The sequence below is a fragment of the Hylobates moloch genome, unplaced genomic scaffold (genome assembly GCF_009828535.3).
Source record: "Hylobates moloch isolate HMO894 unplaced genomic scaffold, HMol_V3 SCAFFOLD_20, whole genome shotgun sequence".
Lineage (NCBI taxonomy): Eukaryota > Metazoa > Chordata > Mammalia > Primates > Hylobatidae > Hylobates > Hylobates moloch.
The window spans coordinates 17,417,179-17,444,413 of record NW_026652295.1 but is presented as its reverse complement, the minus strand read 5'-3'; the positions used below and the strand labels follow the sequence as shown (position 1 = coordinate 17,444,413).

General features: G+C 41.9%; 2 protein-coding genes across 7 annotated transcripts in view; one reads left to right on the top strand and one right to left on the bottom strand.

Moving 5' to 3' along the window:
* KDM1B (lysine demethylase 1B) overlaps positions 1-1,913 on the bottom strand; it is a 67,389-nt gene extending 65,476 nt beyond the window's left edge. For 3 of the 5 annotated variants that reach the window (XM_032141719.2, XM_032141722.2, XM_058432124.1), the window contains exons 1-2: positions 1,760-1,913; positions 1,404-1,447 (exon numbers count right to left, since the gene is read on the bottom strand). The gene's annotated coding sequence lies outside the window, so the exon portion shown is untranslated. Of the gene's footprint in view, positions 1-619; positions 780-953; positions 1,275-1,403; positions 1,448-1,759 lie in introns of those variants that run through there. The other 2 variants (XM_032141721.2, XM_058432123.1) reach the window with 2 other exon arrangements.
* Positions 1,914-2,055: 142 nt separating this feature from the next.
* Positions 2,056-26,739, top strand: TPMT (thiopurine S-methyltransferase). 2 transcript variants are annotated; one of them, XM_058432122.1, is made up of 9 exons: positions 2,056-2,243; positions 8,058-8,241; positions 9,339-9,431; positions 13,574-13,706; positions 14,669-14,721; positions 15,356-15,430; positions 20,499-20,584; positions 22,212-22,256; positions 23,258-23,546. In XM_058432122.1, the coding sequence occupies exons 2-9, from the start codon at positions 8,102-8,104 to the stop codon at positions 23,416-23,418; spliced, it is 786 nt and encodes a 261-aa protein (XP_058288105.1). In that variant the 5' UTR covers positions 2,056-2,243; positions 8,058-8,101; the 3' UTR covers positions 23,419-23,546. The 2 variants fall into 2 exon arrangements, with proteins under 2 accessions (XP_058288105.1, XP_031996709.1); XM_032140818.2 differs by lacking the exon at positions 23,258-23,546 and adding an exon at positions 23,615-26,739 and having other exon boundaries at positions 2,058-2,243.
* Positions 26,740-27,235: the final 496 nt, after the last annotated feature.

Below are 27,235 nucleotides of genomic sequence, written 5' to 3'. Positions count from 1 at the left end.
GGTTTTCTTTTAATGTGATAAAAGAAAAAAGCAGGATTTTTTGGTAAATATATAAGTGGATATATCAATATGTAGATTTCATTATAATAATTCCTAGGTTTTTCTGAAGCAGCTTATTCAAAAAGATTTTTTTTTTTTTTTTTTTTTTTGAGACGGAGTCTTCCTCCGTGGCTCAGGCTGGAGTGCAGTGGTGCGATCTCGGCTCACTACAGTCTCCACCTCCCGGGTTCAAGCAATTCTTCTGCCTCAGCCTCCCGAGTAGCTGGGATTACAGGTGTGTGCCACCACGTCCAGCTAATTTTTGTACTTTTAGTAGAGACTAGGTTTCACCACCTTGGCCAGACTGGTCTTGAAGTACTCCTGACCTCAAGTGATCGCCCACCTCGGCCTCCCAAAGTGCTGGGATTACAGGCGTAAGCCACCGTGCCCAGCCTCAAAAAGATGTTTAAGAAACACACAGAATTCATACAAATATGAATCAAAAGGACCAGTCTAAAATAAAAATTTATAGTGGAGTCAGTACAACTTCTAAAAATCGGACAAACTACTAGCAACTTCTTCAGAGACAACAAAAACAGTAATTTCCCCTTGGGACACCTAAAATAAGCGGGACTAGCACCTTATTACTCCCACACTAATCAAATCTTCAGAAATAGGGATCCAGTACAATAATTCAATATTGAATTATTCAATATTCAACATGCAGTTCAACGATTCAATATTAAATCCCCAATTGCCTAGATATCTTCTGTTGATTCTCCCTGCAAGGCAATTAATTATTGATGGTAATTTTCTCATGTACCTGCTGAAGAAGCCTTCCCTCCCACTCGCCTTTCTGCCACTAAAATAGATTTAAAAACACAAAACAAAACTGGTCAAAGCCTTGATATGTGTGTATACGTGGTGTGGGGGATTCCCCAAATGGAGTGGACTGGGGAGTCCTGCAGGCTTACCAAGGGAAGACTGGACTTCTATGTGGCTGGTTTCCACATCACTGAACCCCAACTTTCTACAGCTGGGTCGGCCTCTTCCTTCCTCTTTCACCTGTGAGCTGCCCGGCCGTTGACTAACAGCTACTCTAATCGGGCCACCCCTCCTCCAGGTCTCCAATCTCAGAAGAGTTACCCCAGCAACCTGGCAATGCTCATCAAGTCTCAACGCATGGTGGCTGTGCCAGAGGATTACTACAACACCTGCAAGACTGTGCGGGCTCCTGGCCGCACCCTATCGGCCGGGAAGAACAAGCGAGGGAGTTCCAACTCCAGGACCGTGGGGTTCTCCCGCGGCTCTGACAGTCCCCAGGAGGGAGCCCCCAACTCCCGGTGCCAGCTGCAGCCGCCTCGCTTTCCAAGAAGCTTTCGGATGCTTTTCGAAGTCGGAGAAGCAACTGCCCCGGGGCTCACCTTTGCGCTGAAGAGGTGCCGGGAGTCTCGGGGAAAAGGCACCGCTGTACAGAAAGGAAACATTGTAGGGGGGTTAGGAGACCGGCAACATCGCGACGAATCCGGCGACCCCACTGCCCCAACACCCTAGCCCGGGAATTCCCCCTTCTTCAGACAGATACCCACCCCGCACCCTCTTTTAATCCGGGGCAGGAGGTATGCGTTCCTGGGGCACCCGCCCACCTCCCACCACGGCGAGGGGCGCTGCACAGGAGGAAAGGGAGGGCTTGCACCCCAACCAAGCTGCTTTGTGCAACGCTGTCACCCGAAATCCGCCACGGCCCCCACGCACGCCCCCGGAGTGGGGAGCCTCCCACCTCTGAGCGCCAGCGAGGCGGTGCGCGCCGCCCTGGACTGCGGGCGCCTCTCCGGAGCCGCGCGCCGCGCGCACAGGACGGCTGGAGCCGCGCCGCGAGCCCCAGCCTCTTCTCGGCCGCCGCCGCCGCCGCTTCCGCCCCTGTCACGGCGTGACCCGGGGTGGGAGGAGCCGACAGGACTAGGGATGGGTAGGGTCCCCGCCTTCGCTTCAGCCGCAGCGCTCGCTCCGCCCTGGCCATTTCCGCCGCTGCGCAAACCCCGGCGCTTGGGGAAGGGGGTGGAGTCTGTGCAACGAGGTACGGGGCGGGAGTGGAGACGGGGCCTCGGGAGAGGGGGCGGGAACTGAGGCGGGGCGCAGGAAAGTGGCAGGGCGCGGGCGGAGGCGGGGCGCGGAGAAGTGGCTGAGGTGGAAGCGGAGGCGTACCCGCCCCTGGGGACATCACTGGTGGCGGAGGCAATGGCCGGCAACCAGCTGTAAGCGAGGTAGGCTCACTAGGGCGCGGAGGGTGCGGGTGAGAAACGGAACGATTTGCTAGGAGTGTATGCGCCAGTGCTAGGGCTTCCAGGAATTCTTACAAGCGTAGACAGCCTGGCAATGAGCCCTGTGAAATGGGGTTCATGGCAGAAGTGGAAACTGGGAATAACGAGGTCGGACAGTAAATGACCTGAATCCAATGTCCAAGATTTAAAGTGCGTCCAAAGCACTGGTGTGTTTGAATTTTTTTTTTCTTTTTTCTTTTAGAGACAGGTTCTCCCTCTGTCGCCCATGCTAGTGTGCAGTGGCACAATTATAGCTCACTGTAACCTGGAACTCCTGGGCTCAAGTGATCTTCCCGCCCCAGCCTCCTCAGTAACTGGGACTACAGGCTCCCTGCACCACGCTTGGCTAATTTTTCAAATTTTTTTTTATAGAAACGGACTCTCGGTTTTTTCCCCAGCCTGGTGTATTAATGACTTTTAGGAAAAAATAAGTACTGCCAAATAGTGAGTGATCCCTGGTGATGTGGGAAACTGGGGTGCTGTAAATATTCTGTCCTGCTCTGCGGTGGTTACACAGGTGTATGTATATGTAAAAAATTCACCGAGTCATACTCTTTTAAGATTTATGCACCTTAGGAAAGTTTCTCTTCAATTTTATGAAATTTAAAAACAAAACTATAGCAGAAGCTTTTGAAAAGGTGAGAATGGAGACTAGAACAACTTGAGGACTTGTATGACCAAAGGAGCACATCTACACTTTTCTGTTTGTGGGAAGGAATTATTGTGAAATTTCCCTTCCTTAATTCTTGTAATGTGCACTTTTTTTGTATTCTAGAAATAAACTTTATTTCTCTAAAAATGATGTGTACATGGAGTCCATGCTGAGAAATTGTTAGAACAGCTAAGACGTTGAGCCCAGGAGTTTGAGACCAGCCTGGGTAACACAGCAAGACCCTGTCTCTACAAAATATTTAAAAATTAGCCAGGCATGGTGGTGCACCCTTGTAGTCCCAGGTACTCAGGAGGTTGAAGTGGGAGGATCGCTTGAGCCCCAGTGTTGGAGATGGAAGTTGTCATTGCACCACTGCACTCCAGCCTGGGGGATAGAGGGAGACCCTGTCTCAAAAACAAACAACTAAGACGTGATTAAGTTATGTGCATGATTTTGTTAGACAGTTCAAGTTTGTGTGAAAGGAATAGAGCTGTGCTACTCCAGGCTGCTGTGGCACTCTGTTAAAGATTATGCTACTCTTTTAAGTAGAGAACTGCTTTATGAAGCCTTGAATTTAGGTTCCAGAGTTTCTGAATGAAAATAAGAAAACTGCAACATTCTTTTGCTTTTCTGTACCCAATATAAATCAGATACTTTCTACTGACCTCTCAGAAAACTCAGAGTCACCTCCCGATACCATCAGGGTCTTGCAGAAGCCATTTGTCAACAAATATTTGCTAAGAAGTGAATTCATGTTCCCAAGTAATGAGAGAAATGCCTCCTCCCTATATCCTAAGCATACTGAGGCCAAATTTGGCAACAAATGGGGAAATTTTCCTGAAATACATGCTTTTATGCAATGTTTGCTATTTCACAGATTAATCATTAAATTAGACCCACCAATAATAGCATGCTAGTATAATCCAAACTAGTTTCACTAATGATTTAAAGGGAATGTTAGAATAATGGTGTTATATTGTCCTTAATATTGCAAAGTTGACATTGAAAGGAAAGGCATTTTCCTCATACATTCAAATGGATCTGCAGTTATGGTCTGTCAGCTGAAGAATGAGAAGTTCATAATTTAGAAAGGAGAACTTTTTCTCATAAATGGTTTCAGACCGTAGAGCAGCCATTCTGACTGGCTTGAGAAGTGTAGCCGCAGGCCAGAAGCCAGAAACTGACACTTCCAGGGAGGAGCAAAGGGAACAGGAATTTATGCTGAGGAAGGTGGCCAAATATACATATTCAGTAAGCTGTAGGATGACTCATGAATATTTATGAAAGGAGGAATTGAGCTTCATGGGTACCATGCACAAAAAATGGCGGTGTTACCACCATCACAGGATGGAGTTTTTGGCCCTCGTACATCAAAAGGTGAAGCAGAGGACAGAAAAACCCTTACTGTGCATTCTCAGTAGACTGGCCAGAACCATTCTGTGGTCTATGATCTCTTATCAGGCACAAAAGGAGGGGCAGCATCAGGGAGTTGGTTGATATCAGTGATAGAATCTTTTGAAAGGGCTTGTTTCCCTTAAGCCCTTAGGGAACAAAACCTAATTGTGGTTAGCAAGAGAGGAGGTATAGAGTTGTATCTGACGCTGTATCTACTGTTGGCCCAGAACTCAGTTTTCAAGATTACTCTGGGTTCCCGTTAGCCAAGTGTGTAGTGAGCCAAGATCGCACCACTGCACTCCAGCCTGGGCAACAAGAGCGAAACTCCATCTCAAAAAAAAAAAAAAAAAAAGAAAAGGAAAGAAAGTGTGCCTTCAGTCAGTTGAGAGGCTTTGAATTTTGTTAGTTTACATTGTACCTGTCTTTTTTCAGTTTCCTTAGTGTGCATTTCCCATGCGAAAAAAGAAGCTGTAGAAAATTATTTGAAAATACAAATGTGTGGATCAGAGATAGGATATTGAACTATGGTTCAGTATCTACTTTAATCTGTTTTTGCTCCCTCCTGAAAATAACAGGATTTTTTTTTTTAAGGCATAAAGTACTAGGATAGCCAGGACAGGAAAGACAAAATTAATAAAATTTTGGAAAGGCAAATGGACAAGTGGGAAAGGATTTTGCAAACTTCAAGGAAACTGAATTCTAAACCAGCAATGAGGAAAGCCATTGAACAGCCCAGTTTGCATTACAGAATCCCCAAATGCTCAGGATTAGCAGCACCAGGTACCTCCATGAAGTGTGAGAGTATGGTTGAAACAAGGAGGATTGCTTGAAATGCTGGTTCAGAACAGGCCAAATCCCCAGACCCTTTTCTCAACTTCCTGCAACCAAGCATATACATCTCACCACACCAGCAGGCTTTGGGGGTTTATTCTCTGGAAAGGGTAAAACAAAGAGTGTCTGTCTAGACTGAGAAGATACGATACACAGTTGAGCATGGGAATATACAGAAAACATGAGGATTAACTGAATACAGCAAACTGGATGCTGGGACCCTTGCCCACTTCTCTTCTTCTTTTCTTATATGAGTATATGACACTGGCTCCAACGACAGAATCCTTAAGACAGGAATTGGGAGATCCATCTATGAAAAATCTGACTAGCACAAGGAAATTAAAGACATTAGCCAGGCATGAGGGTGTGCACCTGCAGTCCCAGCTACTTTGAAGGCTGAGGTGGGAGGATCACTTGAGCCCACAAGTTTGAGGCTGTATTGTGCCACTGCACTACAGCCTGGGTGACAGAGCGAGACCCTGCCTCTAATAAATAAATAAATACATCTAGATTTCCAAATGAAATCCACTCACATCACCCTACATTATAAGCCCCACCCACATTCTTTGCCTTTATTCATTTTAGTACCTATTCTTTTTTTTTTTCTTAAGATCTTGATCTGTAGCCCAGGCTGGAGTGCAGTGGCACCATCATAGCTCACTGCAGCCTCGAACTCCTAGGCTCAAGCCATCCTCCTGCCTCAGCCTCCTGAGTAGCTAAGATTACAGGCATGCACCACCACACCTGGACAATTTTAAAACTGTTTTTGTAGAGATGGAGTCTCACTATGTTGCGCAAGCTAGTCTCAAACTCCAGGCCTCAAGCCATCCTCTCGCCTTGGTCGCCCAAAGCACTGGGTGATTGATAGCAAAAAAAAAAAAAAAAGAAGTTAAAAAAAAATGAGAATTAAGGTAAATCTTTCAGAAAATAGTACAAAAACATGAAGATATAGAAAATAGAAAAAAATGAGAAATTTACCATACCAGGTCAGAAGATTCTAGAGACAAATAATAGGGGTCCCAGAAGGAGAAATAAAAAAAGCACAGGGATGGCCAGGCTCAGTGGCCCACGCCTGGAATCCCAGCACTTTGGGAAGCCGAGGCTGGTGAATCACATGAGGCCAGGAGTTCAAGACCAGCCTGGCCAACATGGTCAAATCTCATCTCTGTTAAAAACACAAAAATTAGCTGGACCTGGTAGTGTACGCCTGTAATCCCAGCTACTCAGGAGGCTGAGCTGGGCGTGATTTTTCACTAAACCTTTAGGGTGCCAACCCCCTATGGCCCCCATACTTCTAACCAAGAATTTGATACCCAGCAGAGCTATACATCAAGGATGAGAAATAGTCTAACCGTGTTTTATACGTGCAAAATGGAAAAACAATATTTTTCTTGTGCTCTTTCAGGAAGCTCTGGAGGTTAGGCTTCACCAGTATAAGGGTGGTCACTAAAAAGTAACAACAAAAAAAAGAGGAAGACATGAAATAAAGCTGGAGATTCAGACAAGAAGGAAATCTCCAGAATGATGATGAAGAGAGATCCCAGAAAGCTAGCTGTCTACCAGGAATAAAGAATAGTCAGGGCAGATTCCAGCAGAGAATTCTCCAAGATGATATTGATAGTATAGCTGATGACTGGAGAGATTGAGAGTGTATTGATAGGAAATTGGGACAATTGGCAGAATTTAGAGTTAAATTAGGAGTAAGTACAATCAGGCCTGTGTGATGAAGCCTACATAAAAACCCAAGAGGATGGGGTTTGGAGAGCCTCCTAATAGCTCAACAGGTGAAGGTCCTGTAGCTAACACATCTCTTCAAGTATATTCTTCGCAGTATCCTTTATAATAAACGTGCAAAGATAACTAAGTATTTCTCTGAGTTTTGTGAGTTGCTCTAGCAAATTAAGCAAACCCAAAGTGGAGGGTGTGGGAACCCCAACTTGAAGCCAGAGGAGGCCTGGACTTGCAACTGGTGTCTAAGTGAGGAGGGAAGCCTTAGGGACTGAGCCCCCAACATACAGAATCTGACACTATCTCCAGATAGGTAATGTCAGAATTAAATCAGAAGATACCCAACTGGTGCCCAGTATTTGGTGTGCTGGGGGAAGAACCCCAACATTTGTTGCAGAAATCTTGTGTGTTGATGATTGGGGTGTGAGAGCAGAGGAAACACTAATATTAAGATAGAATTCAGTTTATTTAACAATCTCTTATAATGTGTATTAAGGGGTATTACTCTACCACCAGACACACTGAAAGTAATTTTTTATATCACTTTTTACTGGATGTTGAAATGGCTAGGTGCAGTGACTCACACTTGTAATCCCAGCGCTTTGTGAGGCCAAGACAGAAGGATCCCTTGAGCCCAGGAGTTCTTCGTTGTCTGGACAACAAAATGAGAACCATCTCTATAAAAAAAAAAAAAAAAAAAATTAGCCAGGTGTGGTAGTGTGTACCTGAAGTCCCAGCTACTTGGGAGGCTGAAGTTGGAGGATCGCTTGAGCCCAGGAGGTTGAGGCTTGCAGTAAGCCAAGGTCTCCAGCCTGGGGTGGAGAGCAAGACCCTGTCTCTGAAAAAAAAAAAAAGGAAAGAAAGATTAGCTGAGCATGATGGTGCACACCTACAGTCCCAGCTACTTGGGAGGCTGAGGCAGCAGAATTGCTTGAACCTGGGAGGCAGAGGTTGCAGTGAGCCAAGATCACACTACTGTACCCCAGGCTGGGAGACAGAGCGAGACTCCATCTCAAAAATAAAAACAAAAATAAAAAAAGAAAGAAATATTTTTAAAAATTCATACTGCTAAGAATGATAGGTTTTCATTTAGCTCATCAATAGAATTCCAATGACCTTAAATGACAACATTGCAAATATTCTCCATGTAGGCACGGAAGACATATGCTTGTGAGACAAAGGTGTCTCTGAAACTATGGATGGTACAAGAACTTCACTTGACATTGAAGAGTACTCCGATACTGAGGTACAGAAAAACCACGTAATAACTCTGGAAGAATGGCAAGACAAGTGGGTGAACGGCAACACTGCTTTTCATCAGCAACAAGGACATCAGTAAGAAATACTTGGTATACAGTAGAGAAATGTTCTATCAGAAACTGACTTTGAGATAGAAATAATAAAAGTGCACATTATTTGACTAATTTTTAGGATGCACATTTAATTCTTCACATTTTTGTGTCTCCCGAGTCACAGTGCATCTATGGCATGATGTAGTTTAATTGGCGGCAGAGTCTTTTCTTCCCACAGTGTGTAAATAATGGTGGGGCTTACAATTGATGACATCTTAGATTTATAAAATACGTTCTTTGATCCCTGCAGCACCTATGTGTTGGCCATGAATATTTATACCTACAACAGGTGCTCAAGGGGTATTACTCTATGTAATGAGTATTTATGCTTACAATTCTTTATACTGAAAACCAGTGGTGTCTGACTTTGCTTTCCAATAGGACGTGTTCAGATGCTAAAGAATTATCTCTATGGTGGGAGAAGAGAAGTTACGAGAAATTAAAAAGTGAGCTAGGATGTTGTGCAATGTAGTAGTGGTCTTCATAGCAGCAATAAAGCATGGGACCAGTGCTGAGTAAAGTGGTCATTATAGACATTCCTTGTTGTGGGCAGCCATGCCCATCTCCCCAGGAGATGACATCATCATCATCATCATCATCATCATCCCAGAAACATTGGGTTATTTCTGTCATGTGGATGGCCTTAGAAGAGCCACATCTCCACAGAGGGAATTACAAGAAACTACAAGAGTTACACTTCTCGGGTTTACTTTTGAGGCTTGAGTACACGTTTAGAGAATGTAACATGAAATTAATGTTGAAAAATCTATGGCTCCAGAGGCTCCATCACCCCCAAAATAGTATATATTTAGAGAATTAATAAAGAATTTTTAAAACATACCCAAGAAAAAAAATTATTTTTAATTACGAATCAGGAAAGCCCTGGGTGTTAAGTCAGATTTACCACTGACTGGGTGTGTGTTTGAGCAAGTTACCTGTTTCCTCATATGTAAGCTGGAGATTATACCATTAATAATATCTGCTTATTAAGGTTGTTGGGAATATTAAGTAAGATAATGAATGAAAGGTATTCACCTACCATACAATTGTCCTAAAACCTTTTTTTTTTTCCCTCCTCAGGCTATTAAAGAAGCATTTAGATACTTTTCTTAAAGGCAAGAGTGGACTGAGGGTATTTTTTCCTCTTTGCGGAAAAGCGGTTGAGATGAAATGGTATGAGCAGATAAACATTAACAGAATTGTCTTGTCTTAATAATGAATTCTTTGGGTGATTTAACAGGATGTGAGTTTTAAAACTCCATTTTCAGGAACTACACAGGGATTCCTTATTTTTCTGTTAGTGATGGGCATATAATTGGAAATAATATTCTCAAACAGTAAGAAACAACAGAAACAGGTATGAAGTCTTTCTGGAGTGAGTTTCAAAATTAAAAAATCAGTTTGGAGCCAATGGGGGCAGAAAAAACAGCCTTCGCTTTTACATTTCCTGGATCCTTGTATGTGGTTCGGTTTTTGTAGGTGGTTTAGGAATTTAGCTAAGTTAATTTTTAGATATTTGAAATGGTGGTGGACAGAGAAATTCAAAATGAATTACAGCTTTTTGGCAGGACAATGTGCATAGTTCACAGTTCAGCTCAACCTTCCCCTCCCACCGGGGAACACAGGAGTTTCTGTTATCATGAATCATTGTTATAAAACCAGTGATTAAGAAAGTATCTCTTGTGAGTAATTCTCTACAAAGAGAATTCACTTTAACAAGCCAGTTTTACTGTGAGTTACCCTAAAGTCACCTCGACATCATTCTCTACACTGAACTCTGTTGTAATGATAATAGACAAATACAATCATACCTGCCAAGATATGCATTTATTTATAAGCTTGAATGTTGAGAACTTTGATCACTGAGCAGGAAAGAAAAAAGAATGTATGAAAAGGTTAGTAAATGCGCCAGGTGTGGTGGCTTCCGCCTGTAATCCCAGCACTTTGGGAGGCCAAGGCAGAAGGATCTCTTGAGCCCAGGAATTTGAGACCAGTCTGGGCAACATAGTGAGACCCTGCCTCAAAAAATAAATTTAAAATAAAAGATTAATAAATGTAAAATATAATAACCTAAAAATGGTCTATTCTGAATATAAGTATCAGTGACTAAAGCAGAGTATGCATGCATTTTTTGGGAGTTGATTTTCAAGTAGAGATGATAGAATTTTTGCAGCCAGCACACACTCAACTGTAGCTGAGAACCTTTGTTAGAGGGCTGCTATGACTTTAAGATTCAAGTGTGGTCATGAAATTGAGAATATTTAAACTATATTATGACACGTATATTTTAACCAATTCATTGAGCCAGAAGAGATAGTTACTTTCAAAACTACCCTCAAAAAAATTAACTTTATAAACAGATTGTCATGTGATGTCATCATAAATGGTAACAATGTAGTACAAACACGTTCTGAGGCAACATTAGGAAAATGGTATGAAATAGCCAATTAAATGTGATTATTGAATATTTGGGGTCTAAAGCCATTTGTAATAAAGACATTACAAAAAATATCAGAACGGACCAGGTGTGGTGGCTCACACTTTTAATTAGGTGAGCAGATCACTTGAGGTCAGGAGTTCGAGACCAGCCTGGCCAACATGGTGAAAACCCGTCTCTACTAAAAATACAAAAATTAGCCAGGCATGGCAGCGTACACTTGTAATCCCAACTACCTGAGAAACTGGGGCAGGAGAATTGCTTGAATCCCGGAGGCAGAGGTTGCAGTGAGCCCATGCACTCCAGCCTAGGTGACAGAGTGAGACTCCGTCTCCAAAAAAAAAAAATATATATATATATATATATGTATATATACATAAATACAGTTATATATATATATATTAGAACTGAGCTACTGTAATTACATGTAAGAAGTTAAGAAGTTATGGTAGTAGATGATTTTTCATTTATGTAACTGATCTACATATTGAGGTCTGTACAGATATCAGATGTGAATACAAAAACCGACCATGAGCTAAGGCCAAAAAGCATTAAAACAAAATGTTTAAGATATTTAGGTTTAGGTTTTTGGTTTTTTGAGACAGTCCCACTCTGTCACCCAGGGTGGAGTGCAGTGGCATGATCATAGCTCACTGCAACCTTGAACTCCTGGGCCCAAGAGATCCTCCCTCCCAACATGCTGGGGTAACAGGCATAAGTCACCGTGCTTGGTCTTATTTTGTTTTTATTACAGGTTGTAGTTGGCTATGCTTCATTTTTCCATCTGTTGACTCTGAAATAAAAACACATACAACCAATTTGAATAACGTTTTTGTTTACATTTTATAACTTAAAAAATGTATGGAGAATTTTAAAACTCCCTGTATGTTTACAAATATCCTAAGAAATATGAAAGATAAGTTAATATGTTTCATTTTACAACTAAACAGTTCATGCTCTGCCCATATTGAAAGTACATACTCTTTTGTAGATAAAAGGTACAGTCAGTCCTGCTATACTTGTTTCAAAACTAAATTCTAACTCAATTGATATATTAGGGAACAATTTGAGCATGAAATAAATTTCACATTTGCTTGTATGTGATTTCATCTATAAGAAACCTTAGGTAAAAGCAGAAAACTGCACCCAGTTGAACTAAGCCAGGTATGAATAGACGGAATGCACCAACATCCCCCAGCTACCTCAGTGAGCATTAGGTCTTTTTCACCATAAAGTGCCATATTGTAGTATTTATCTATTTCTCAACCATTTAACATGTATAAAACTGTTATTATTAGGTTCCTGTTTTCGTTTTTTAATGTGGCACTGACCAAGTTTTTAAATGCTGTGCCCTCACTTTCCCCACCAGCCTGGTGATTTTTATTGCGTGATTTAGCATAGTGCAGAGATTTTAGGAAGGCACATGTTACATTATAGCACAACTATGTTTTTATTTCACTTGACATAAAATCGTAACTGTGCCTAGATATTTGTACCACTGGTACTGTTTTCTCTTGAGACCAAGATCCTGAGACTGAATTCTGTTCATTATAAAACTTACCAGGACTATAATCCCAGCATTTTGGGAGGCTGAGGCAGGCAGATCATTTGAGGTCAGGAATTCGAGACCAGCCTGGCCAACATGGTGAAACCCCGTCTCTACTAAAAATACAAAAATTAGCCGGGTATGGTGGGGCACACCTGTAATCCCAGCTACTCTGGAGGCTGAGGCAGGAGAATTGGTTGAACTCGGGAGGTGGAGGTTGCAGTGAGCTGAGATTGTGCCACTATACTCCAGCCTGGCTGGCAGAGTGAGATTCTGTCTCAAAAAAAAAATTTTTTTTGAGGAAAAAATTTACCCCTTTTCCTCAAAATTACCAGGAAAAGCCCGGTAAAAAAAGCTCACGCCTGTAATCCCAGCACTTTGGGAGGCTGAGGCAGGTGGATCACCTGAGGTCAGGAGCTTGAGACCAGCCTGGCCAACATGGTGAAACCCCGTCTCTACTAAAAATACAAAAATTAGCCAGGCATGGTGGCAGGCACCTGTAATCCCAGCTACTCAGGAAGCTGAGACAGGAGAATCGCTTGAACCCGGGAGGTGGAGGTTACAGTGAGCCAAGATTGCGCCATTGCACTCCATCCAGCCTGGGCAACAGAGTGAGACTCTGTCTCATAAATAAATAAATAAATAAATAAATAAATGAATAAATAAATAAGACTCCGTCTCATAAATAAATAAATAAATAAAATAAATAAAATTACCAGGACAGTGCTATTTGAATATGATAAAATATACAAATTTTTGGATAGTGGTTATTTTAAACAAATGGAAACTACAAGATTAGTATACAAATGAGTGCTGATGTTCTAGACCTGTTCACTTTAGTACGGTAGCTACTAGCCACATGTGGCTATTTAAATGTAAACTAAATAAAATTTAAAATTCAGTTCCTCAATCACGAAGAACCGATGTGGTTAATGCCTATTTTTTTGGACAGCACAGATACAGACATTTTCATCATTGCAGAAAATTTTAATGGACAGTGCTGATTTAGAGAAATTGAAAAGCATTTCCTCTAGTTAAATCAATTTGTATTAAATATCTATAATTACATTCCAACTGTTCCATACATAAAAAAGATATATATAATTTTCCAAATTTTTATTGTTTCCTGAATTCATGTAAGTCAGTTTTTCAGAATTTTTATAAAGTTTGAAAATAATATAGATCTGCTTTCCTGCATGTTCTTCGAAACCCTATGAACCTGAATTCATATAAATTCCTTTAAATTAAAGAAAATATATGCTTACTCTAATATAACCCTCTATTTAGTCATTTGAAAACATAATTTAAGTGTAAATGTATGATTTTATGCAGGTTTGCAGACCGAGGACACAGTGTAATTGGCGTGGAAATCAGTGAACTTGGGATACGAGAATTTTTTACAGAGCAGAATCTTTCTTACTCAGAAGAACCAATCACTGAAATTCCTGGAACCAAAGTATTTAAGGTTTGTTTTGATCTGGGTAAATAATTGTATCCATATCCCTACAAAAGTTTTTCTCAGCATAAGTATTATGCGGATACCATACATGTGTCCGATGGTTCCTATTTAGCATGCAGATTCACCATAGACATTATATAGTATAAGAAGCAAGGGCTTAAAAATATAGGTGATAGCTACCTAAACAGATATAGACATATGTATATAAAAGCTGAGGTCAAAGCCTCTCTGTACTCAAGTTTTTAGGCTTGTTTTATTTTTATTAACATGCATTTTCTGAGAACCCATCATGTGCCAGACCCTGCCTAAGACACTGAAGAGATAAAGATAACATAGTACACCCCCCCGCTCCCACCCCCCAAAAATCTCTTAGTTTAGGAGAGAAGAGAAACAGGGACAAAGCTATTTGTAATGCATGGAGCTAAGTGTAAAGACACAGGTTTTAAGGGAAGAGATGGGAGTTACCTGCCCAGCCTGGCGGTGCTTCCTGAAGCATGGTGACAGATAGAGCTGGAATCAGGCAGGGCCTGGGTCCATGGTCTTGGACACCTGGGGAAGATACTACTTAAATCACCCATGAGGCCTCATAGGAAGTGATTTGAAGGGAAGTAGCCTCCTGGCAGAGGGACCAAACAGGAGGCTGTGGCAGTGGTCCAGGAAGGACATCATCAATCCCTGAGCGAGGAGAGTGATGGGGCATAGAGAGCAGATAGGATGGATTAAACAGCCAACTGATCTTCAAGGTTGTCCTCTATGATATTCTTCTGAGTTGGTCCAAAAGAACCTCACACAGATTTTAAAAGAAAAAAATAAGGTGCCAATAAAGTGCAGTAAAATTATTTACTTTAATTATGTTTAATTAACACATTCCTTCCCTAGAACTTTTACTTTGCTTGGCCCTCTTTCCTTGACTATTCAAGTACATACTAAGTAAAAAAAAAAATTGTTTTTTCATTATTTCATTACAGAGTTCTTTGGGGAACATTTCATTGTACTGTTGCAGTATTTTTGATCTTCCCAGGTAGGTTGAATACTACATCTGCACTTTAAAAAATTGGAATGCTTGCCAGGCAGTGCAGGCATGGGAGTGGAGGTATCTTCCTCACTCCCCTCCACTTGTGTAACATCCACAAAGCATTTTTTTGAATGTCTATTCTGCAGATATTTTTATTACACACTTGTCTGCACACTTTAATGTGTTTTGTCTTTGTTTATCTCCCAAACTATGGGAAACTGAGGCAGCTAGGGAAAAAGAAAGGTGAGTAAGACAGTGCCTTCTACCTTGCACCTGGGCCTGTAATAGAAATGAATTTCAAGTGACCAAGGGAGATAAGAGCTCATCTCCTGAAAGTCCCTGATACCTGTGCCAGAGGCTGGGAGCAGAGTTGTTGCACACTGTCCTTTGTTCCTTCTTCATGCCCCCAAATCATAACAGAGTGGGGAGGCTGCTGCCACAGGCTCCTAAAACCATGAGGGGATGGACAGCTCTCCACACCCAGGTCCACACATCCTTATGGACTCTAGGAGGAAACGCAGACGTGAGATCCTAATACCTTGACGATTGTTGAAGTATCAGCATGCACCATGGGGGACGCTGCTCATCTTCTTAAAGCTTTGATTTTTCTCCCATAAAATGTTTTTTCTCTTTCTGGTAGGACAAACATTAGCAAATTTGACATGATTTGGGATAGAGGAGCATTAGTTGCCATTAATCCAGGTGATCGCAAATGGTAAGTAATTTTTCTTTTTTTGTTTAGCCTTCTTAATTTTTTAGTATACTATACTTTTTCTGGGTTCTAGAAAATCAGCTAGACTTTTATGAGTTTGAAATAGGTTATTATGTTTGGAATTTATAAAAACCTAAATCCAATACTAGCTTTGTCTAAAAAGCATAGGATTTGACAATAGATACCTGGGTATAAAGCTATAAGGCTTGTGGCCCAGTCACTTTCAAGCTGTGTGGCCTTGGTCCAAGTATTCAACTTCTCTAAGCTTTGGTTTACTCCTGCAAAATGGGAATATTTTTGTAATACTAACACAATCATCACCACCTCCACTAACATTACCAGGTAATACTTATTGGTCACTTGTCTATGCCAAGGATTGTTCAAAATACTTTATGTGGGCTGGGTGTGGTGGATCATACATGTAATCCCAGCACTGTGGAAGGCCAAAGCAGGAGGATTACTTGAGCCCAGGAGTTTGAGACCAGTCTGGGCAACAAAGCAAGATGCCACCTCTACAAAATATTTTTAAAATTATCTGACCATGGTGGTATGTGCTTGTAGTCCCAGCTACTTGGGAGGCTGAGGCAGGAGGGTGAGCCCAGACGTTCAAAGCTGCGGTGAGCTATGATCGTACCACTGTACCCCAACCTGAATGACAGAGCAAGACCTTGTCTCTAAAATATTAAAAAAAAAAAAAAATCAAAATATTTCATGTGGTTTAACATTTAATTCTGTGAGGTATAAGCTACTATTCCATTATACAGATGAGGAAACTGAGGTCAAAGAGATTAAGTTACTTGTCCAAAGTTAAGCAGCTGGTATGTGACAGAGTTGAGATTCAAAACCAGAGTGTTTGGCTTTAAAGTTCATACTCGTGGCTGGGCGTGGTGGCTCATGCCTGTAATCCTAGCACTTTGGGAGGCCAAGGCGGGTGGATCACCTGAGGTCAGGAGTTCAAGACCAGTCTGGCCAACATGGTAAAACCCCATCTCTACTAAAAATACAAAAATTAGCCCAATGTGGTGGCCTGTAATCCCAGCTACTCAAGAGGCTGAGGCAGGAGAATCACTTGAACCCAGGAGGCAGAGGTTGCAGTGAGCCACGATCACGCCATTGCACTCCAGCCTGAACGACAAGAGCGACCCTCCACCTCAAAAAAATGAAATAAAATAAAGTCCACACCCATGATCCCTTTGTTAGACTACCTCAAAGGGTTTTTGTGGGAATTGAAAGAAATGAAATATGTGGGAAATACCTTGTCATCTCTAAAGAACTGTATAAATAAGAGCTGTTATTATTGAAACATTTGTTATTGATGTTTTTGGTGACCATTCTTATTATAGCCAGTCTTGTTAGAAAATAAAATTAAAATATGAGTGAGAAAGCATACTGAGTAAAATGTGTCCACATCTGTACACTCTTTCAATTCAAATAATGTCATTTATATACTTACTTGGATACAGCATGTAAATACTGAATTACTTAGTTGTATGGAGCAGACTCGTCACTTGGCCAAAAAGGAGGCTGGGCGCAGTGGCTCACGCCTGTAATCCCAGCACTTTGGGAGGCTGAAGTGGGCGGATCATGAGATCAGGAGTTTGAGACCAACCTGGCCAACACAGTGAAACCCCATCTCTATAAAAATACAAAAATTAGCTGGGCTTGGTGGCGCACACCTGTAGCCCCAGCTACTTGGGAGGCTGAGGCAGGTGAATTGCTTGAACCCAGGAGGTGGAGGTTGCAGTGAGACGAGATTGTGCCACTGCACTCCAGCCTGGGCAACGGAGCGAAACTTCATCTCAAAAAAAAAAAAAAAAAAAAAACAGGTTAGGCTCCGTATCAGTGAAATAAGATTTTTATTTTTTAAAATTGTTTCATCAATAAGGCTTACTGCCAAACCTAATCTTTTTAAATTAGACCATGCCACATTTTAATTTTCATGCTCCTGTTTCCCTCTCTTTGTCACCGCTCCTCCTTTATCTCTTTTCCAGAACTCCCATCCTCCTTGCATGCCTAAAAGTCGTGATTCCCCAAGGGACCACCATCCTCAGCCTTTTGCTCTCACCCAAAAATTGCCAATATTTGTCCTACCAGAAAGGAAAAAAACATTTTATGAGAGAAAAATAAAATCTTATTTTTTTCGAGATGGAGTTTCACTCTTGTTGCCCAGGCTGGAATACAATGGAACTATCTCGGCTCACCGCAACCTCTGCCTCCCGGGTTCAAGCGAATCTTCTGCCTCGGCATGCCAAGTAGCTGGGATTATAGGCATGCTCCATCACACCCGGCTAATTTTTTTGTATTTTTAGCAGGGACGGGGTTTCTCCATGTTGGTCAGGCCGGTCTCGAACTCCTAACCCCAGGTGATCCACCTGCCTCGGCCACCCGGTGCTGGGATTACAGGCGTGAGCCACCACTCCTGGCTGAAAAATCAAATCTTTAAAGATCAATTCTGTTACTTTCATTCAGCTATTCAACAAATATTTACTAAGTTCCTGTGATGCTCTAAATATATACTATGCCAGAGGCGGGGGAAATAACTGAACAAATGATACATGGTATTTGCTCTGACAATCTTTACATTTTCAGCTCTTTTCTTTCTCCGAAACATCCACATCACATGTCCAGGGTCTGCTTTGCATTTTCCATGTGACATCAGTGTCCTTTAACAACTCAAAATATCACTGAGACCTCTGTCTCCATGAGACACATTTGTATATGAAACCCCATCTGCTAATGTCTAAATTTGTAGGTGTTTCCCACTCCCTAAAGATGTTCATCCATTCCTTAGAGGTTAGTCCTTCTACAGGCTCTGATTGGCATGGTAAAATCCACCAAGCAGTGGGAAGCAAACTGAAAGTCACCAAGTGCAGACCAAGAGCGGATCCAGCACTTTGGGAGGCTGAGGTGGGCAGATCACCTGCAGTCAGTTATTTCCCCAGTGTCTGATAGAATATATATTTAGCACCTAGTAAGAGCTTAATAAATGTTGTTTAAATAAATGAATGGAAGAAGCGAACTGCACTCTGAGTAAGGGCAATATTACTTTACTACGTACTGGTAGTATCCTATGTTTTTTTTTTTTGAGACGGAGTTCCACTCTTGTTGCCCAGACTGGAGTGCAATGGCGTGCTCTCGGCTCACTGCAACCCCCCCGCCTTCTGGGTTCAAGTGATTCTCCTGCCTCAGCCTCCTGAGTAGCTGGGATTACAGGCATGCGCCACCACACCCAGCTAATTTTGTATTTTTAGTAGAGACGGGGTTTCTCCATGTTGGTCAGGCTGGTCTTGAGCTCCCGACCTCAGGTGATCCACCCATCTCGGCCTCCCAAAGTGCTGGGATTACAGATGTAAGTCACCATGCCCGGCCTTATCTTAATATTTTATATATGTGCTGGTACTTAGTACCTTAGTTCTTTATCTACATGCTGGTACTCAGTACTTACCACGTTAGCACATTACATTTGTGCTCTCGTTAGGACTGGGTGTCTTCTCCTTAAATTGTACATTGTCACGTACTGATGTATTTTCTGCCGTGACTCTCGAGTTCTTGCCTAACGTAAACCTGTAGGGCAGACCTCATTTTTCTGGATTTTTTGAGACTGGTTGAGAGAGAAAAAGTTCACATTCTAAGAGGAATGAAGTCTTTCAGTCCTAAGAAACCCTACCAAACCAGTCTGACATCACCTTCATGGGGACAGCAAGTTTCTTCTGAAAAACAAGAATCAGAAAGTAACAGTTTCTGTTCAAAAGTTTGCTTTGATCTGGTTCTTTAACCTACAAGGAAGAGTGATCCACTGTTGAATTCTCACAGTTTGTGAGGTGGTTATTAGTCTTATCCTCATGTTACAGGTGAGGAAACTGAGGCACAGAAAGGTTAAGAATTTGTGAAGCTTACATAGCCAGTCAGCAGAGGAACTGGGGGTTGAGCTTGGGCATCTCACAGAGTCTGCACTCGCCTCCCCAACTTCTAGCAGACCTCTGGACGTAGATCACAGTCTACCCAGGCTCCACAGAAACTGGAGTGCCAAGAGCCCAGGCTCCTTCCTCAGTGTGGGGTAGAGTGTCCATCTTTGTCCTTGGCCTGTCTCTCATGGCCTCTCTACCACCCTGCATGCATCTCCTGTCCTTTCCTTATCCCTCAGCTTCCTCCATTTTTATTCCCACATAGCTGACTTGCCTTCAACCCTCAGCCTCCTTGCTCCAATCACCATACAACACAAAAGCTCCAACTTTCAGTAGGACCACAGCTAATTGGCAGTTCCTCTTTGGTCTCCTAATTCAGTTTCCAAGTCAGTCATCTGATTGGTCAACTCATCGTCTGTACCTGGTCCAGCGCTGGCTTCTGCTCAGTCTATTGATGGGTCCCATTAGCATCAGCTTCCCACTCTGAGCCAATCAGACCTGGCTCCCTGAGGCACCTACTCGAAGGACAGTTCCATTGCACTCATGGTTTATGCCACACTTGCAGAGCTTTAATTTCATGCCACCTTTTTTTGGCCTGCTTGTTACTCTCATTTCTCTCTAACTAAATAGAGGAAAAGAATTGTTTCCTCTTACATAAGGCCCCTGGAGGGGTCCTAGTCACCCAGGATATTTGTTAAATTGCAGCATCCCAGGCCCCATGGCAAACTGACTGCATCGGTCTGTGGGGATGGAGCTCAGGCATCTTTTCTTTCAACAAGCACCCCGGTGATTTTGACACCCAGCCTGGTCTAGAAACCACTGCCTTCAAGTACACAGGCATCCAAGGTCAGCAGGCCCTCGAGTACCTCATCAGGCCAGAAAGAGTCTCTACCCATCCTTATGTAATGTCTTCTGCTCTGATCAGCTCTGGAAGCAGGCCTCGACTTGATTCCCATCTGGACCAATTCCCAGCTTAGGCAGGGGCCATAATTTGCTAAACCCATTTCTCACTTTTAAAATGAGAATCAACCTCTTGTGATTATTAGGAGAATTTAAACTCAGTAATATCAGTGAAAGTAATTTCTGGCTTCCTTCCCTGCCTTTTGTCTCTCCAGCCTTTGCCTGTGTAGAGAAATGTAACAAATACCTTCTTGTGTTCTTTGTAGCTATGCAGATATAATGTTATCCCTCCTTGGAAAGAAGTTTCAATATCTCCTGTGTGTTCTTTCTTATGATCCAACTAAACATCCAGGTAAAGTTGTTGGGTTTTTTTTTTTTCTTTTACCAGTTGCCTAGTTTCTTGATATAAATTCTATGACATGGATAAGAAATATTTTCTCCTAATTTATCTCATAGGAAGCATACTGCATATATACATGGAGATAATTCAAGTTTTGACTAATGGGAACTACAAGCATTTTTTTCTCTTCCTATATTGTACATGATTTTCTTGTATTCCTTTCCCATTTTGTTTACCATTCACAACTCAGACTGGAGAAGAGGGGGGAAATGGATGATCCTGATATAGAAGAGAAATCTCATGAGCCCTGTTGGGAGGAAGGAGGAATGTGGTTGGATACTGCAAATCCGTATCACCCAAGTGATAGCGATGTGTTAGACAGATGCTTTCACATACACAAGCACGGGGTGAGAAGTGAATACGGGGATGCAGAAGTTGTGCAGGAAAAACTCTAAATTATTGTCCTTTTTTAATTTCTGAAGTTTTATAATCTATCTATTGCATTCTTTTATTTGTTTTGAATCTGTTGGGGGTGTGTTTTCTCCTGGACTCATTTTAATGCATTCAAACGTTGAAACTTAACCTTTGTCATGGCTGGAGAAATACATAGACTTTTAATTTGTAAGAATCACCTTTTTGATTTTCAACTGAGCTTTTTGATATGCTTGTTTTGTAAATATTTACATATGTTAGTATTTTGGTTTTTTTGTTTTGTTTTGTTTTTGAGACACAGTCTCACTCTGTGGCCCAGGCTGGAGCGCAGTGGTTTGATCTCGGCTCACTGCAACGTCTGCCTTCCGGGTTCAAGCGATTCTCCTGCCTCAGCCTCCCAAGTAGCTGGGATTACAGTGTGTGCCATCATGCCCAGCTAATTTTTGTATTTTTAGTAGAGACAGGATTTCACCATGTTGGCCAAGCTGGTCTGGACCTCCTGACCTCAGGTGATCCACCCTCCTCGGCCTCCCAAAGTGCTGGGATTACAGGCATGAGGCACTGTGCCCAGCTAGTATTTTGTTTCTGCTTGAATAAATTGGGGTCTTAAAAACTCATTAAAAGATGAGACCTAGTGTCCCTAATTAAATCAGAGACAATCAAGTGGAAATAGAAATTAATAGAGGCAGAAGTTAGCTCTGCTAATCTGATTTAAATTCCATTAATGAATAGAAGCCCTAACAAAGAACCTTTGGGAAGAAAATACAGCAGGCCCTGTCTGGAGGTGGAGTCTGAGGATACTGCTCTTAGAACGGGGCGGAAGCTCAGCTTCCCTATAGTCTATATCCTGCAGCAGAGCGGGAGGGGTATATAAAATGTGGGTGAGTGCAGGAGTTGGTAGAAAATCAATATGCTAGAAGATGGTTGAAACTCCAAAGGAATCTGCTGATGGAATCCACTCTGATTTCAATGAGCCTAAGTCCTTTGACTGGCTTAGCTGTCTGATCTAAGCTAAAGATGGATATGATGGGGATGTAACATTGCCATCCTCTCAGTAAGCCAATTTATTTCTTTAGTATGAGATTTGCAAAAGAAGAATGAGAAGAACATGCCACATCATTACCTATTTGGATAATGAAGTTGTATATAGAACAAGTACACCTAGGTCATTGGAAATAAACTCAGAATTTATTTCTCTTTTACCTAGGTCCACCATTTTATGTTCCACATGCTGAAATTGAAAGGTTGTTTGGTAAGTTTGTGGACTTATGCTGTAACTTTTTAAATAAAGTCAAGTTAACTCTTTTGGGCTGGGCGTGCTGGCTCATGCCTGTATTTCCAGCACTTTGGGAGGCCAAGGTGGGCAGATCACCTGAGGCCAGGAGTTCGAGACCAGCCTGGCCAACATGGCGAAACCCCGTCTCTACAAAAATACAAAATTTAGGCCAGTGTGGTGGCATGTGCCTGTAGTCCCACCTATTTGAGAGGCTGAGGCATGAGAATTGCTTGAACCTGGGAGGCAGAGATTGTAGTAAGCCAAGATTGTGCCACTGCACTCCAGTCTGGGTAACAGAGTGAGACTCCATCTAAAAAAAAAAAAAAAAACCTATTGTGAACTATTAGTATATTAGTATCTAGAGTATGTCTATAAAATTTAAAAGATAAAGACCATTTTATTGAAAGTTGTTTTATCTTAGAATAGGAACTAATCTCTGTAAATATGCCCTGTATATATGCTATATGCTCTATGTTAAAAGTATTTGAACTTTTCTAGAGAGATGGTGTATTTTTATTTATTTATTTATTTTTGAGATAGGATCTTGCTCTGTCACCCAGGATGGAGTACAGAAGTGCAATCACAGCTCACTGCAGCCTCGACCTCCCTGGGCACAAGTGATCCTCCCACCTCAGCCTCCCAAGTTTCTGGGACCAGAGGCATGCACCACAATGCTTAGCTAATTTTTGTATTTTTTTGTAGAGATGAGGTTTAACCACGTTGCCCAGGCTGGTCTCGAACTCCTGGGCTCAAGTGATCCTCTTGTCTTGGCCTCCCAAAGTACTGGGATTAGAGGCATGAACCGCCATGCCCAGTGGTGTATTTATTTTTACTCTTGGGAGTTAAAAGTGATAATAACAATTCAGAGTTCAGGAAATTTGCCCTTAGCATTCCTTTGTTTTGATTAAAAAGAAGAGAAAAATGTTTAGTGTACGCTGTTTTAAAATAATTTCAAGGTTTTGTTTGTTTGTTTTTAGATGGAGTTTTGCTCTTGTTGCCTAGGCTAGAGTGCAGTGGTGCAATCTCAGCTCACTGCAACCTCCATCTCCCGAGTTCAAGCGATTCTCCTGCCTCAGCCTCCCAAGTAGCTGGGATTACAGGCATGTGCCACCATACCCGGCTCATTTTGTATTTTTAGTAGAGACAGAGTTTCACCATCTTGGCCAGGCTGGTCATGAACTCCTGACCTCAAGTGATCCACCTGCCTCAGCCTCCCAAAGTGTTGGGATTACAGGTGGGAGCCGCCGCACCCAGCCAATTTTGAGTGTATTTTTAAAAGAATCCCTGAAGTCATTCTTCATAGTATTTTAACGTGTTACTCTTTCTTGTTTCAGGTAAAATATGCAATATATGTTGTCTTGAGAAGGTTAATGCTTTTGAAGAACGACATAAAAGTTGGGGAATTGACTATCTTTTTGAAAAGTTGTATCTACTTACAGAAAAGTAAATGAGACAGATAAAATAAAATCACATTGACATGTTTTTGAGGAATTGAAAATTATGCTAAAGCCTGAAAATGTAATGGATGAATTTTTTTAATTGTTTATAAATCATATGATAGATCTTTACTAAAAATGGCTTTTTAGTAAAGCCGTTTACTTTTTCTAAAAAGGTTTTAGAAGAAAAAGATGTAACTAAACTTTTAAAGTAGCTCCTTTGGAGAGGAAATTATGATGTGAAAGATTATGCCTGTGTGTCTTGCAGATTGCAAGATATTTTACCAATCAATCAGTGTGTGTTACCTGTACAATTAAAAAAAATTTTTAAATGCAATGCATATTAAATATAATACACACAGAAAAACTGGCATTTATTTTATTTTTTTGAGATGGAGTTTCGTTCTTGCTGCCCAACCTGTAGTGCAATGGCACAATCTCAGCTCACTGCAACCTCTGCCTCCCAGGTTCAAGTGATTCTCCTGCCTCAGCCTCCTGAGTAGCTGGGATTACAGGTGTGCGCCACCACGCCCAGCTAATTTTTTGTATTTTTAGTAGAGACAGGGTTTCACCATGTTGGTCAGGCTGATCTTGAACTCCTGACCTCAGGTGATCTACCCACCTCGGCCTCCCAAAGTGCTGGGATTACAGGCGTGAGCCACTGCGCCTGGCCTGACATTCTTTATGAAATTTAGAATTGTTGAAGAAATATAACACTTCAGTAGGGTTCAAGGTGGTCCCAAAAGTTATATAAAAGATTAGTTTTTACTATAAACCCTTGTCTTTTACTCAGATCCTGGCATCCCTTCTCACATGGTTTCTCCATATATATAACAGAATCAAGAAACAAATGTTAATTAAACAATCTGTAACAGAATCAAGAAACAAATAAATTTTAATTAAACAATCTATATGGAACAAACATTCCCAAATTCTAAGAATAAATTTTTCTTTAAGTTTTCTCTGAGGAGTTTGGCAATTGTTGTTTTTTATAATTTAATCTGTTTAAATCATCAGGTCTTATAAAATATAATGTACTTAGAGCTGGATTCATGGCTGTTTATTATGAAAGGTTAGATTTCTCAGTTTTTCTTTAACCACATTTTGTTATATCAGACAGTCCTCTGTAACTCTGTACTACCCAACAACTAAATGGTTTAGATTGTTTAGCTCATGTTAATAGGATGGTTGTGTCTTATAAAAAATGAGTTACGTGTGTGTGTGCGCACGCATGCGCATGTGCTGGCTTAAAGGTTGTTAATGGGAGGTTTGGGGTCCCCTTTAACATTGGTGAAAGCTATGATACTCTCCCCAGAGATATGTCTTGTCAGCCTCTCTAGTTCCCCTTGGCCTGCATGTACAAACTTCTACCCTAGAAGCTCTCTGCCATTGATGTATTCTAATAGATTTGTAAGGCTATTAGTTTGAAGCAACTCCTTGCTCACAGTGATTCTTGCTTCTCTGAGACCTGCTCCCAGTCTATAGTGTGGGCTTCAGAAGCCATGACTCCCCAACTCTGCCTGTATCACCAGTTGAATGGACAACTAACCCGAGTTGGACCAACACAATTCTCTCCAGAGACTTTTGATTTTACTTTTGTGTAGAGACAGGGTCTCACTTTGTTGCCCAGGCTGATGTCGAACTTGACGTGAGGCCTCAAGCAGTCCTCCTGTCTCGGCCACCCAAAGTGCTAGGATTACAGGTATGAGCCGTTGCACTGGCCCTCTTTATAGGCTTTTGGACTTGGGAATAGAAAAGCAACCCCGTCTCTACTAAAAATACAAAAAATTAGCCAGGCATGGTGGCACGCACCTGTAGTCCCAGCTACTCGAGAGGTTGAGGCAGGAGAATCACTTCAACCTAGGAGGGGGAGGCAGGAGAATCACTTGAACCTAGGAGGTGGAGGCAGGAGAATCACTTGAACCTAAGAGGCGGAGGTTGCAGTGATCACGCCACTGCACTCCAGCCTGGGCAACAGAGCAAGACTCTGTCTCAAAAAAAAAAAAAAAAAAAAAAAGAAGAAGAAAGAAAAAAAGAAAAGAAAGAAAGGCAAGCTGACTGCTGAATGGGGAATCTGTGTACGCCTGGGAGCTGTGGGGCAGCCACATTCCAGCACATGGATCTGAGAAACAGAATGCTGATCTGCAGAAAGAGATGAGAACCAAAGAGAGGCCACCTGTGTTCTGGCTCTATTTTCATCTTCCCTGAAGCCCAGCTGCCCAGGGTGGGGAAGAACACCCTGTGTCCATGGGATAGAGTCCTTTCCTCTTGCACTTGTGCCCAAAGAATCTTAAATAATACAAATGAGATATCCTTAGGTAGTTGATCTTTTATGTAATATGTGTCTTCATTGGGGAATACTGACTTCTTAAAATCTCAAGATGGAAGATATACCACATGTAAATTATTTTAGAGCAATTAAATTGTTTTCAGGATTTCCCAAAAATGCTTCTTATTTCATTTTGTTATTTAAGTAACAGATTATCTGAGCCTCTGTGCCCTGCACAGAGGTTTATAAATGCCTTGCCCTGCCTATGAAGCAGGCATGAATGCTCCAGTATAGACAATGTTATCAGTAGCAGACAGGACAAAGTAAGAAAGGTACGTAATAATCAGTCTATTTGGGTGAATGTGGAAAGAAAAATACAAAGAAATATAACCAAAGCTTAAACAGCTATCACTGGGAAGTCAGAGATTTGGCTCCATAAAGAATGGTTTAGGGACCACAGAAGGTGGCCCAAAAGATGTACCTACGAGAGAGCTCCCAGCTGACGGGATTCATTGGCAGAATGAAGTGACAAATACAAACCTAAGCCATGGAGATATTAGTTCAAGCAATTTACCAAGTCACAACTGTAGTACATACCTGTCATTGTTTTGTTTTATTTTAATACAAGGGAGCAATTTCAATGTGTATGTATACATGTATATGTTTATGTCGCACCTACTCCTTATTTTTATTTTTTATTTTGAGACAGGGTCTCACTCTGTCACCCAGGCTGGAGTACGGTGGTGTGATTATAGCTCACTGCTGCCTCAATTTCCCAGGCTTAAGCAATCCTTCTGCCTCAGCCTCCTGAGTAGACAGGACTGCAGGTGTGTGCCATCACACCCAGCTAATTTTTTTTTATTTTTAGAAGAGACGAGGTCTCACTATGTTGCCCAGCATGATCTCGAACTCCTGGCCTCAAGTGATCCTCCCACCTCAGCCTCCCAAAGTGCTGCTCAGCCTACACTTACTCTTTCTGAAAGGTGTTTCAGAGAAAGATTTCTACTGAGTGCTTTTAAAAAATCAGTTATCGGCCGGGCACAGTGGCTCATGCCTGTAATCCCAGCACTCTGGGAGGCCGAGGCGGGCGGATCACCTGAGGACGGGCGCTCGAGACCAGCCTGGCCAACATGGTGAAACCCCGTCTTTACTAAAAATACGAAAAATTAGCCGGGCATGGTGGCACATGCCTGTAATCCCAGCTACTCGGGAGGCTGAGTCAGGAGAATTGCTTGAACCCAGGAGGTGGA

Bases quoted from the DNA above. Each gene is read 5' to 3' on its own strand.
- TPMT (XM_058432122.1), top strand. From the start codon at position 8,102: ATGGATGGTACAAGAACTTCACTTGACATTGAAGAGTACTCCGATACT. The intron at 14,722-15,355 runs GTAGGTTGAATA...TCTTTCTGGTAG, and splicing joins AGTATTTTTGATCTTCCCAG to GACAAACATTAGCAAATTTG. The intron at 20,585-22,211 runs GTAAAGTTGTTG...TCTTTTACCTAG, and splicing joins TGATCCAACTAAACATCCAG to GTCCACCATTTTATGTTCCA.